General features: G+C 41.5%; 1 protein-coding gene across 1 annotated transcript in view; it reads right to left on the bottom strand.

The window, feature by feature from the left end:
- The window catches only part of LVRN (laeverin), an 87,683-nt gene that overhangs the window by 54,684 nt on the left and 18,883 nt on the right, over window positions 1-14,116 (bottom strand). Inside the window, exons 2-4 of the mRNA XM_059919419.1 lie at window positions 5,647-5,789; window positions 4,263-4,402; window positions 265-391 (exon numbers count right to left, since the gene is read on the bottom strand). Coding sequence (XP_059775402.1) covers window positions 265-391; window positions 4,263-4,402; window positions 5,647-5,789 — 410 coding nt within the window. The remainder of the gene's footprint in view (window positions 1-264; window positions 392-4,262; window positions 4,403-5,646; window positions 5,790-14,116) is intronic.

The following is a 14,116-nucleotide window of genomic DNA, read 5'->3' as shown; positions in this document are numbered from 1 at the left end:
TGAGTACCCAGGAGGGATCTAAAGCCAGGGAGCTCTCCGAGCACTTACTGGTCACACGGAACGATACAGAGAAAGAACAGACAGGCCCCTGTGTGTTTAGGAAGGTGTAGGACATAATGATGGGAAGCCAGTGGGGCTAACTCCGAAACTGCAAAAATAGCAAAGTGCCAATGGGTCCTTGGAGGCCCGCCTAGGTACCTTTTGATCTCAACCCAGGGCCCCCATAATAGGAAATCAAATGCATTGTAAGGGAAGATGCCTCACCTGTTTTTGGAAGAGGGTAACTAATATTAAATAAATCCTCCAGAAAAGAGAAGATGGGACCTGTGATGTTCAAAGCAAAGTCTGCATTTCCAGCTGCGATGGCTTCTTTCCGGGCCCAGATGCGTATCTAAACAGAAACAATTAAGCGGTGATTAGGAAAAGCAGTAGTGATTTTTGGAAAGTGGCAGCCTGCTGGCTCCAGTTCCCTGATGCTCTGGAGCCAAAGGCTTACCTTTTCAAAAGAAGCTGCATAATAAAACGTTTGCATGTGTCCACACAGTGAGAAAGGAGTCCTGGGCCCCTCTTTCCCAGGATAATGAGGCCTGGCGGGGAGGAGGCTGCAAGGAAGGAGGGGCTCCAGGCAGGAGGCTTCCAGAACAGGTGGCTGCATTTTGTGAAAGGGGAGCATTCCTGAAGCCCTCAGGTAATTCAAAGGTCACTTGATTCAAGACAAATTCTCCAGCAGAAGTAAAAGCCAAGTCAGGTGAATGTGGTCTTGGAGGGCAGCAATCTGCAGATATTGTTGTGTTGTTTTTTGTTTTCTTTGCATTTTCTTTAATGTTTTGCAGAGAGCTCTTTCTCAAATTAACTGTATTCACATCAGTATAATTATCTAATTCACTAAGGCTATTCACTGAGTTGAGAACAGTGATTCCTCAGAAAGTGTGTTATTTCACTCTTCTGCAATAACAGGTAAAATTTTGTAGTTCAAAAATAATCCTGGGAATGGTATCTACCCCCACAGAAAATGTCAATTTATGCTGGAGTAAAAGGGTCCCTTGGATCCTTGCCTCCCTTTTCAGGACATAGTTCCAATGATTCAAACCAGAATTGGGCAGTTAGTAGGGGCTAAACAGTACAGAATATATTAAGCAAATTTGAATCATGCAAATTTAAAATGGTTTGCTAAAGAAAACATGAATAGTCCCATCTTATTTTCCAAATTTGAAATAAGGTTAATTTCCTTAATTTTAAAAAGTTCATCAAAAGTCTTATGACTTTATAGTTGTTGAAGCAAGTGAATTATATTCTCTGTTTATGACACTTCCTCCTTAGTACCTGAAAAGAAATCCCTGTCGTGTTTAGTTAGTTTAACACAACCGTGCTGTCATTTGGGCATTTGAACTTGTTGGTGTGACTTTGGTGACTAATGTGATGTTGTTTTAACATTCATTGGTATTTTAATATGAAGTCATGGTATCCCCAATGCCACCTGAGCACTTTTAAATGGAGTTGTTAGTGTTAGCTAAAAAACACGTATGAAACTTATAACCCTAGAATGAAAGTTAGCGAGGAGGGAATTAGATAATTATACTGATGTGAATACAGTTAATTTGAGAAAGAGCTCTCTGCAAAACATTAAAGAAAATGCAAAGAAAACGAAAAGCAACACAACAATATCTGCAGATTGCTGACCTCCAAGACCACATTCACCTGACTTGGCTTTTACTTCTGCTGGAGAATTTGTCTTGAATCAAGTGACTTTTGAATTACCTGAGGGCTTCAGGAACGCTCCCCTTTCACAAAATGCACCCACCTGTTCTGGAAGCCTCCTGCCTGGAGCCCCTCCTTCCTTGCAGCCTCCTCCCCACCAGGCCCCATTATCCTGGGAAAGAGGGGTCCAGGACTCCGCCCTGCCCCTAACGCTACCCGTACCTGCCCCTTCTCAAGCTCTCGCCTCCACGGCAAGGTCGGGAAGACATCTAAACCAGAGCTCACGCTACTGAGTGGAAATAACAGTCACCTTTCCCCACGTTCAGGATAATGTGTGCAAATTAACTGTAGTCTTGGGGGAAAAAAAGGCAGTAACAACTAATGTTTGAATGTAAGTTTCCAGGTTACAAAGCTCCTCCCGTAAACAACCACTCTTTAAGCCAAAAGGGAGGCAAATGATGATTCCGAGCTGTGGGGGAAGAGGCAGGGCAGCGAGGAGCACAAACAGGTGCAGAACGTTTCGGGAACGCAGCCATAAAGTTCCTTCAAAGTCACACCTAGGGCTTCCCTGGTGGCGCAGTGGTTGAGAATCTGCCTGCCAATGCAGGGAACACGGGTTCGAGCCCTGGTCTGGGAAGATCCCACATGCCGCGGAGCAACTGGGCCCGTGAGCCACAACTACTGAGCCTGCGCGTCTGGAGCCTGTGCCCCGCACCAAGAGAGGCCGCGATAGTGAGAGGCCCGTGCACCGTGATGAAGGGTGGCCCCCGCTCGCCGCAACTAGAGAAAGCCCTCGCACAGAAACGAAGACCCAACACAGCACAAATAAATAAATAAATAAATAAATTTTAAAAAGAAAAGATGACTACTATCTTTAAAAAAAAACAAGTTACACCTAGCCCACCAGTGTGTCCTTGTGGCCCTCCTTAGACACAGCAGACCTCAACATCTAAGAGTGGAATATCTTTACACATGCCCACGTGTGATAAATTCTACTCAAAATATGTTATTTCCAACCTTAGTTATGCGTGTCCTATGTTTATCCTCATGCCACGCATGAACCGCATTTTCAACTTCACTAAATTTTTATCTCTTACTTAATGAGTCATCTTTGTAGAGTCTGGATGTTATTCCAAGAGTACAGTCTGGTTCCCTGTAGAGTATATGGTGGACTCCTTCGCTTCCCAGAGCTGAGCCAGAGCCAAATGCAACATTCCACTGATAAACTCATCCCAAATTTCAAGTTTCTGGCTAAGACCATGACTTTCTTAGGCATGTTCCATTTCCTCTTTGCTTTCTGTGGCAGCTGGCTTTCCTTCCAGGGTGATCTCTCGTGAAGAAACAGGTATGATCCTTTATAAGAATTATTCACTGTGCAGCAGCATTGAGAGCAACAAGCCACTGGAGATGAGGATGCTGACAGTCACCTTGGGTCACTCGTGAGCTCCGGGCCCACTCCTTCATGCCAGGTACAAACCATGGGCTTCCACATCATGCCTGAGTAGATTTTATCAATATATACCATGAACATCTGACTTGGCTCATGTTATATCTGTGGATATGAAGCATCTACCAATGATTATTCAATAAGGGAAATCAGGCTGGAGCCAACAGCCGAGGAAAATGAGCTGTTGTTTGCATCTAACACGGTATTATTAATTCATCCTTAGGAGGAGGGGCTTTGAACGATTCTCCCCCTGGTGACAGACTTGGCTCATCCACAGCTTCCTTGCCTCCACAAGTCAATGGCACAAGCCTGGAAGTTCATGGGCCCAGGAGAGAGCCTCCGCCTGCTGTAGGGCCTGACTCTCCTCAGCCCGGTGAAGTCGATCCTACTAGAAAGAACTGGGCCTAAGGCACTGGCCCTACTTACCTCCACACTCTAGCATAGGGAGTGAACCAGTCTATAAAGTACTGCTACAATAACCTTGATATTTCCCTAAAGGATTATTATGTAAAGAGAGTATAATTGGGTGAAAAACTGGGTGTTTCGGGACAGAGCACCTACTTACACAACTCTAGGGAAGTGTTCATGCCCCGGAGGTGAGGAACCCAGCGGACCTGCTCCTTGATAGGGATAATGCTTAACCTGCCTGCAGCATTTCAGCCAGAGCAGCTGTCCCAGCTGGTGTCAGTTTGGGTTGTTTGGTGTCTGTGTCATAGTGGCTGCTAGACATTTTGGGCAGCACCCTGGCTTCAAGGCTGCAGTAGGATGTAGGCGAAGTAAACAACAGGTAAACCTGAGCTTCCAGATGCTAGTGTGGCCGCTTTCCCTGTTCTCTCCTGTACTCCGAAAGGCAGCGAAAGCCCGGGAAGTGGGGGGGGCTCAGAACCTGCCTCGAGTGGGCTTAATGGACAGCCTTTCCATAGAAACCCGTCCGCAGAACCGCAGTGGGAACCGTTGCATCCCGTTCTGCAAGTCCGCGCTGAGAGTGGTAACAGGGCTTGGGGGAGATCCAGGAGGGGACGGTGGGGTATGTAGGCACAGCCCCTGATGCAGGAGTGCCTGAGCAGTCCGTGGCCAGTACAAATGTCCCCTTACCTGGAGGGTCTCCCTCACTCACCTCCTTGCCCCTTTCAGTCCTGCTGACATGCTCGTAGTCACAGATGGCGAAGGCGGCTAAATAAGTGGGCATGTGGGGTGTGGTGTGAAAGGTAGTAACAGTCCACTTGCTTCCATTCACGTCTTCTTTCTCAGACTGACCTAGAGAAATTGATTTTAGTCCAAATCACTGTAAATAAGCAATAATAAGCACAACTATCTACCTTTGAAATAATTTGTCAAGTCGACTGTCACCCAGCTAGTTCTTCCCAACTCCTCCCCAGAGTGCAGCAGTTTGGATTTGTCTACCCCCAAGCTATCAAGACCATATTAGGAAGGCCTAAGGATAGTATCTCGGTCCTGAATTAGCACCTTGAATAACATGGTCTGGATGGAGGGCAAATCTATGGGCACTGTAAACTAGGCCCATGAGCTACCTCCTCTCTTTCCCATCCACGACTGTTTCCTGGTTCAGCCCATCTCTCTCAGCACTTAATCTAGAGTTTCCCAGGCCCATGGGAGGTCAACAAGGTACAATTCTGCCATTCTCAGGTTTCGGGCAGGTCTTCAGTGGAGTCACACTGCGGGTTTTAAACCTGAAATCACAAACTCAGACGCCTGGGAGGGCCAGGTACTTGATGTGAACGGGCTGGTGTACACTAACAGGGAGTGGTGGGGACCACGGCAGGCGGGGGCATGGGCTTGGTCTGCAGGAGGTAGCCCCTTCTCAGCGGCAACTATCACTGGCACATCGGAAGTGCAGGGCCAGTGTTGTTAGATGTTCTGAGTTTCAAAAAAAAAAAGTAAGAATTTTTATTTTTATGAGGAATCTCTGAATTAAAAGAAATTGGATGCCAATTCAATCAAAAGAAAAAACGACTGTGAGCCAAAAACAAAACAGAAAACAAAACCAAACCAAACCCACATCTATGTACCAGATTCAGACCAAGTTCACTAGCTTGTCATCACTAATGATCAATAGTTGAAGCCCAGATTAATGGGCAGACAGGCTGCCAATGTATGAGAACAGCGTAGTGTCCTCAGCTCCTAATACAAAAAGAATCAGGATTTACCAACACCAAGATGTGCGCACTGATGCAATATCCCATGTGACTGCCCTCCCTGGTTATGCTATACTACAGTCACAACACACTCTCAGCACACTGCCTAGGAAATCTACTGATATAAAATCTATTACAGAGTTAGATTTATATACACATATATAATTCATATAAATACAAATATATAAATATATAATCAGATAAACGTATTACATAATTATATCATATATAACATTATATATACATATGTATATGTGTATATGTAATTATATGTTATGTATGTCTATACACACATATACATATAGGTACATGTATACATATACAACGACAGGAAACATTACTTACCTAGCTTTGGCATGTTGGAAAGGGCCACGTAACTTGGATGATGAATGACTGTAATATTAAAAGTTGCCTTCAGAGCTGGCTCATCAAAACAAGGGAAAACATTCCTGGCAAATGTTGGTTCCATCTGAGATGCTAAGAGGGCCCTGAAATACATTTTTGGGAAAAATCTATTTTTATCTCAAACCAGAGGAAGCAAAAAATATATATATATTGAGGGATTATGGCTTATAATTATCTTCAGGAAGGAGCTGTAATGTTCTCCCCTCATCTTCCTCACTGCCTTCCCCATAATACATACACACTCCAGTTCTCACTGTGCCTGAGAATTCCTGTAAGACCTAAAATACAAAAGAACTCTTTAATTTTCAACTGCAAAATAACATTTACTTCATTATATCATATGCCTTTAAAACCTTTTACAAACAAAATAGGAACAAATATAACAAACATGCAATGCCAGGCTTTTGAGAACCATGGGTTTTTTTAAACTAGGATTACTTCTTTGGGGATGGTCTATTGCTTTCATCCTCCATCAAAGTGCAAGTCAAAAGAAGAATGTATGTTTTTTATCTTTTTCTCACATGTTCCTCTTTTTCTTGCTTGAAAACTTTAAAAAGTTTTATTTTGCATATCCTTGGGGCTAAACAATATGGACACATCCCAACTGAACAAAACAATTTTCATTTACATATGGATGGATTTATCGAATCCCTACTGCTCCTTCCTCCATCTCCAAGGAAAAATACAAAAGGTGACACGATCCCACCATGCACTGGTGATTTATAGGGAAAAGCTTAGGGACAAGAGTGCCCTGAGCAAGCAAGAAGATTTCCAGGTTCACCCTCTGTAAACACTGCCTGAGTCTGACAAGAGCATGGCTCCTATCAAACAACTTTCTCCTCCAAAGAAACCTGCAGTCTCATTATCCCATTTTCCAAGACTCTGTGACCTGGGAACTGCTTTTAGATGACAACTGTGGATGCTAAATTCCTTTTTTTCTCCGAAGGTGCTGAGACTTAATGTCTCTCATGCATTTACCCCAGCTCAGGCCCAGTTCTTAGATAAATAAAAGGAGAATTCAACACAGATATCTTGAGAGCCCTGTCTAGCCATTATTCACCTCTGTAAATCCCTCCTCCACCATGATAAGGGCCCTGCTCACATAAAACTTCACACAGCTTTAGGAAGAGCACACAGAACAGCAGGCATGTTCAAAAGCTTTTCACAGTCAGCTAGTTTGATGTGCTCATAACCTCACTGTGACAAAACTGTAATTTTCAACAAGCCTACTTTGCTTTATTTGCTTTTCCCTACTTTATTCTACTCTTGCTTTCTTGGCTGAAAGGGGGCTTGTGGGCTCTGACAAGCAGCCACTTTGGCTGCAAGACTCTGCTCCTTCTACCACTAGCTGAGCAACCCTGAACTAGTCACGTAGTCTTGCTGAGCCTGTTTCCCCATCTAGAAAAAAATGACACTAGCTATGTTTCATCGTTGGATGAGCTTTTATATTATTAGTAACTACATTTAGCAATAAACGCCCTGTGAATTCGCCTATATTCCTTCCAATCTCACAGATTATTCTTGATATGGATGAACTACAGAAGAATTCAAGGAAGAATAAGTTACAGAGTAAGGGTGGAGGGTTGGAAATTACAAATGCATTTAAAAAGGTTCCATCACTTTGCTGTACAGCAGGAATTAAACACAACATTGTAAAAAAAAAAAAAAAAAAGTTTCCAGAGATCACAGGTTGGCCACAAGCTGAATATGAACCACATTTGTCTCCCCAATTAATTTTAAACTATGAGAAATTAGGGGTTATGTATTTTTTCTTCTGTATCATTTAAAATACTTGGCTAAAATATGGGTTCATAGCAAATAAGTATTTTCTCAGCCTCGGAGGCACTATAAAGTAAAGGAAGCTTGATGTTAGTATATACAGAAGAACATGAAGTATTTTGCAGAGTTTGCCACATCGGCATTTGTTTGTTTTGTAGTATTGGTTGGTATCTTTTAAAGGGATGGGATAAAGTACAGAAGATTCAAGCAATTGACAATACAGTAAAAATAAAGATGAGCAGGGAATTCAGCAACCTGAGTAGTTGCTCAGGATCTGCAGTGTAAACATAGGGGTGTAACTTTGGGAAAGTTGCTTAAACTCTTTGGACATCCGTTTCTATAAAATGCAGGATGGGACTAGATGATCTCTAAGTCCACTTAGAGCTCTAAAACTGATTCCAACAGAGATAAAGACTCCAACAGGATGGAGAAAAGAGCCCTTGAGGTGGCCATGACTGAGTCATCTAGGATGAAGAGAAATAGCCCCCTTGGGAGTTTTCATACGTGGCCTTCAGCAGATCTGTGAGCCTTCTGAAATCACAGGACACTTTGTACAAATGGTGATCTGTTAGCATGAAAAGTGCAATGTCAAGTGAAAAAGTGCATTCAATTATATAATACATGCTTATATGTTTGGAAAGCCAACACATGCCTATTGTTCTTGTAATGGAAACTATAGAAAGTACAGCTTGATGACATCTCTGCTGCCATAACTCCCCAAAGCATGTGAATCTCAAGGAGGTGGCAAGGTGGGGAGGAGGGAGAAAATCAGCCTCTTCAAGGAGGTGAGAAACTTTCATGCTCACCAAAGGTGCAGGTTTAAAAAGGCAGGGAGACACCAGCTTAGGGAGTCACTGCTTTAACAAATCAAGCATCAAGCAAGTCCTTCCAATTCCATGACTGAGGTCTCCAGAGAAGTGAAATAAAAGAAACGCTTGGATTTTACTCAACTATTTCCCTCCCTAGTGTTATACAAGCAAACAAAAAGGGAAAAATCCCTACAACACACAGCCTTTCTGGCTCTCAATCTTAACTCCAAAGGTCAGGGCCAGCCGGCAGCACACACAATCTGGTTATGCCACATCTGGACCCAAGGCTGGTATTTATTTCCCTTCTCTCTCTGCTTTGGACTCAAGCAACCCTGTAAGGGTATCCTTTCTCCCTTCAAACCTCACAGAAACATGTTATTATGGTGCCTATGAAGTCTGGGTTTAGAGTGGTCAGCTGGTGAGGGAGTTAATTTGGGAGAATTTGTCTCCTAGTGTCTCACTATTGCAAAGCCACTTTCCTGCCCTCTTGTACAGCCAGAGAATGGTGGGCTCACCACTTTCTTGTGCTGGAAAAGGTCACAGCAGGCAAGACACGTGATGCCCTTGGGGATCCATCTACTACCACATAAAAAATATTCATTCAGTACAGTATTTCATTCCAAATTATTTTATGAACTCCATACGCCTACAGCTCTAGTTAAGAAGTGCTAAATAACATAGCTGGTCAAGGATTAAATAAGACTCTTTGGAGAGTTGTCTCCCCTGATTTTTTTTAACACAGTAACAACACTCAGAAATCAAAATGTTTAGTAAAGACAGATGTTACACCACTGGATTGGCCCGTGAATCATGTTTGTTTATTACTTGTGTAATACGATCTTAAAACTGAAGTTTCCACCAGACGACAAAACATAATAGATGTAAAATTCCAAACAAAGGTGCCAAACCATGTTATGAAGATTTTGAAAGTAAATGGCCTCAAGAACCTTCAAGCCACTCTTGGGTTTCTCAGCTACATCGAGGACATAGAAGAAGGGTCAGAGAACATAGATAAAAGAGATCAGAGAAAAGATTCCTTGGTGGGGAGGGATATTATGTTGCCATGTCCTCCTGTACTCAGGGAGTTGGGAGGAGGTGCAACCCTCTAATCCTGAGACAGGGGGAGAAAATCCCTCAGAGAGCAGTGGAAGTGTTTCCTAAGGCTGAGAGACTTAGAGGCTGGTACCCAATTCACTCCTGAGAAAGCTGAAATTGACACTGGCTGGAGTCGAACTCCTATCAGGTGGGAATCTATACTGACTGTTTTAGAGCCAGAACCAGGATAGTGCTGCTGCCTTGGGACCCACATCAGTCCCAGGCAAGGAATGTATGAGTGTTCCTTGGAAAAGCCGTGGGCCCTAAGACAGAATCTTAGATTCTGTCCAATAGAGCCACCTGGAGGAGCTTGGAGATGCACTACTGTGTGTCTAGGGGCCGAGGAAGGAGTCACAAGTGACAATCAGAACAGAGAAATAAGAGAAGCATCCTGTAGGGACAAGAGAATTGTAGGAGAAAGAGAAACAGTGAGAAAGCTCTGAGGACTCCAGGAAAATGACATCTCAAGGGAAAAAGGCATCTGCTAGACCAGATTGAGACCAAGCGATGAGAGTACTGGTTCAAGTAAGAGCTGCCCTGTGTGTTGCCTCTCCCTGTCTCCACTAGTCCCACTGGACCTGGTAGGGTTTAAATAACAGCTCAAGATGGAAGGGGAGGACTAGAAATAGGAGGCAGAGAGATGGAAGGACCACTACCCTCTATGTCACTGCAGGCTTCTATCCTGAAGTCAGCCCAAGCTCGGAGAAGTGAGGTTGGAGAGAGAAAAAAGGAGATTTAACAGCAACTTAAGTTCAAAGTTTTGAGTATCACCCAGAACTGGATTTCCTAAGTTTTTTGAGTCTGGATAATGTTTGTAACTTCGTGACCATAGATCATCTATTACCTAAGAATTAGCAGGAAATTATGGGTTGCTAGAGTATTCATGCAGGAGCAGGAGCTATTATCCCAGAGACTAAATTGTAAAAGGACAGTGGGAGAAAAATGATTGCATTTTTACTGAATTATGAGGTGTGGTATTTCAATATGCTAGTTACACTTGTTTTCAAAAGATACAGGATCTAAACCTCTGATGAGCAAACCATCTCCCGGAGGAAACTGCTCAGCCACATAAAATGTATGGGTTCAACAGCTCTATAAGGTAATGAACTGACCTCTTTTCTCTGTGACACCAGCGATATCATGTGCTTGGCACTTGAGTTTACTGACTTTGTTTTGAGACTTCTAAATTCTTTCCTAATATAATTTCTCTCTTGTGTGTCATAGCCTGAGGACTGTGCCAGATTTCCTGCATAAACAGTGACTGGAAGGGAGTCTTTTTCAATTCACTGTTCACTCTTTGGACACCTGCACAAAATGATTGATCTTGATCATGCTGTTTTCACCTTAATTTGTCCCAAATAAAGATCTTAATTTTCTTCAGGCACTTCACACTAACAAGCCACTCCCACCTCTTGATTTTTCTATTTTCATTTCTCTAAATACTACCATATTTTTTCTTATCTTTTAAAAAGGAAATGGAGTGATCAGAAATGCAAGTATTCCTAAAGGATACTGAACAAGAATAGGATTCATACATTCGCTCTCTCTTTTTTTCTTAAATTTCGGTTGTTTTTTTTTAAATTTTAATTTAATTTTGTTTTTACACAGCAGATTCTTATTACTTATCTGTTTTATACATGTTAGTGTATACATGTCAATCCCAATCGCCCAATTCATCCCACCACCACCCCCACCTCCCCACTTTCCCCCTTGGTGTCCATACGTTTGTTCTCTACATCTGTGTCTCTATTTCTGCCTTGCAAACCGGTTCATCTGTACCATTTTTCTAGATTCCACATATATGCGTTAATATATGATATTTGTTTTTCTCTTTCTGACTTACTTCACTCTGTATGATAGACTCTAGATCCATCCACGTCTCTATAAATGACCCAATTTTGCTCCTTTTTTATGGCTGAGTAATATTCCATTGTATATATGTACCACATCTTCTTTATCCATTCGTCTGTCGATGGGCATTTAGGTTGCTTCCATGACCTGGCTATTGTAAATTGTGCTGCAATGAACATTGGGGTGCATGTGTCTTTTTGAATTATGGTTTTCTCTGGGTATATGCCCAGTAGTGGGATTGCTGGATCATATGGTAATTCTATTTTTAGTTTTTTAAGGAATATCCATACTGTTCTCCATAGTGGCTGTATCAATTTACATTCCCACCAACAGTGAAAGAGGGTTCCCTTTTCTCCATACCCTCTCCAGCATTTGTTGTTTGTAAATATTCTGATGATACCCATTCTAACTGGTGTGAAGTGATACCTCATTGTAGTTTTCATTTGCATTTCTCTAATAATTAGTGATGTTGAGCAGCTTTTCATGTGCCTCTTGGCCATCCGTATGTCTTCTTTGGAGAAATGTCTATTTAGGTCTTCTGCCCATTTTTGGATTGGGTTGTTTGTTTTTTTGATATTGAGCTGCATGAGGTGCTTGTACATTTTGGAGATTAATCCTTTGTCAGTTGCTTCGTTTGCAAATATTTCTCCCATTCTGAGGGTAATCTTTTTGTCTTGTTTATGGTTTCCTTTGCTGTGCAAAAGGTTTTAAGTCTCACTAGGTCCCATTTGTTTATTTTTGTTTTTATTTCCATCACTCTAGGAGGTGGGTCAAAAAAGATCTTGCTGTGATTTATGTCAAAGAGTGTTCTGCCTATGTTTTTCTCTAAGAGTTTTATAGTGTCTGGTCTTATATTTAGGTCTTTAATCCATTTTGAGTTCATTTTTGTGTATGGTGTTAGGAAGTGTTGTAATTTCATTCTTTTACATGTGGCTGTCCAGTTTCCCCAGCACCAATTATTGAAGAGACTGTCTTTTCTCCATTGTATATCCTTGCCTCCTTTGTCATAGATTAGTTGACCATAGATGCGTGGGTTTATCTCTGGGCTTTCTATCCTATTCCATTGATCTATATTTCTGTTTTTGTGCCAGTACCATACTGTCTTGATGACTGTAGCTTTGTAGTATAGTCTGAAGTCAGGGAGTCTCATTCCTCCAGCTCCGTTTTTTCCCCTCAAGATTGCTTTGGCTACTCAGAGTCTTTTGTGTCTCCATACAAATTTTAAGATTTTTTGTTCTAGTTCTGCAAAAAATGCCTTTGGTAATTTGAGAGGGATTGTGTTGAATCTGTAGATTGCTTTGGGTAGCATAGTCATTTTCACAATATTGATTCTTCCAATCCAACAGCATGGTATATCTCTCCATCTGTTTGTATCACCTTTGATTTCTTTCATCAGTGTCTTATAGTTTTCTGAGTACAGGTCTTTTACCTCCTTAGGTAGGTTTATTCCTAGGTATTTTATTCTTTTTGTTGCAGTGGTGAATGGGATTGTGTCCTTAATTTCTCTTTCTGATCCTTCACTGTTAGTGTATAGGAATGCAAGAGATTTCTGTGCATTAATTCTGTGTCCTGCAACTTTACCAAATTCATTGATAAGCTCTAGTAGTTTTCTGGTGGCATCTTTAGGATTCTCTCTCTATAGTATTATGTCATCTGCAAACAGTGTCAGTTTTACTTCTTCTTTTCCAATTTGGATTCCTTTTATTTCTTTTTCTTCTCTGATTGCCGTGGCTAGGACTTCCATAACTATATGGAACAAGAGTGGCGAGAGTGGACCTCCTTGTCTTGTTCCTGATGTTAGAGGAAATGCTTTCAGTTTCTCACCATTGAGAATGATGTTTGCTGTGGGTTTGTCATATATGGCCTTTATTATGTTGAGGTACGTTCCCTCTATGCCCACTTTCTGGAGAGTTTATATCATAAATGGGTGTTGAATTTTTTCAAAAGCTTTTTCTGCATCTATTGAGATGATCATATGGTTTTTATTCTTCTATTTATTAATATGGTGTATTACATCGATTGATTTGCATATATTGAAGAATCCTTGCATCCCTGGGATAAATCCCACTTGATCATGGTGTATGATCCTTTTAATGTGTTGTTGGATTCTGTTTGCTAGTATTTTGTTGAGGATTTTTGCGTCTATATTCATCAGTGATAGTGGTCTGTAATTTTCTTTTTTTGTAGTATCTTTGCCTGGTTTTGGTATCAGGGTGGTGGTGGCCTCATAGAATGAGTTTGGGAGTGTTCCTTCCTCTGCAATTTTTTGAAAGAGTTTGAGAAGGATGGGTATTAGCTCTTCTCTAAATGTTTGACAGAATTCAACTGTGAAGCCATCTGGGTCTGGACTTTTGTTTGTTGGAAGATTTTAAATCACAGTTTCAATTTCATTACTGGTGATTGGTCTGTTCACATTTTCTATTTCTTCCTGGTTCAGTCATGGAAGGTGATACCTTTCTAAGAATTTGTCCATTTCTTCCAGGTTGTCCATTTTATTGGCATAGAGTTTCTTGTAGTAGTCTCTTTTGGTGCTTTGCATTTCTGTGGTGTCCATTGTAACTTTTCCTTTTTCATTTCTAATTCTATTGATTTGAGTCCTCTCCCTCTTTTTCTTGATGAGTCTGGCTAATGGTTTATCAATTTTGTTTATCTTCTCAAAGAACAAGCTTTTAGTTTTATTGATCTTTGCTATTGTTTTGTTTCTATTTCATTTATTTCTACTCTGATCTTTATGATTTCTTTCCTTCCACTAACTTTGGGTTTTGTTTGTTCTTCTTTCTCTAGTTCCTTTAGGTGTAAGGTTAGATTTTTTTATTTGAGATTTTTCTTGTTTCTTGAGGTAGGATTGTATTGCTATAAACTTCCCTCTTAAAACT

This window comes from Balaenoptera ricei, chromosome 3 (genome assembly GCF_028023285.1).
Source record: "Balaenoptera ricei isolate mBalRic1 chromosome 3, mBalRic1.hap2, whole genome shotgun sequence".
NCBI lineage: Eukaryota > Metazoa > Chordata > Mammalia > Artiodactyla > Balaenopteridae > Balaenoptera > Balaenoptera ricei.
Note: the sequence above shows the minus strand (reverse complement) of the source record. Positions and strands in the feature narration are given on the sequence as shown.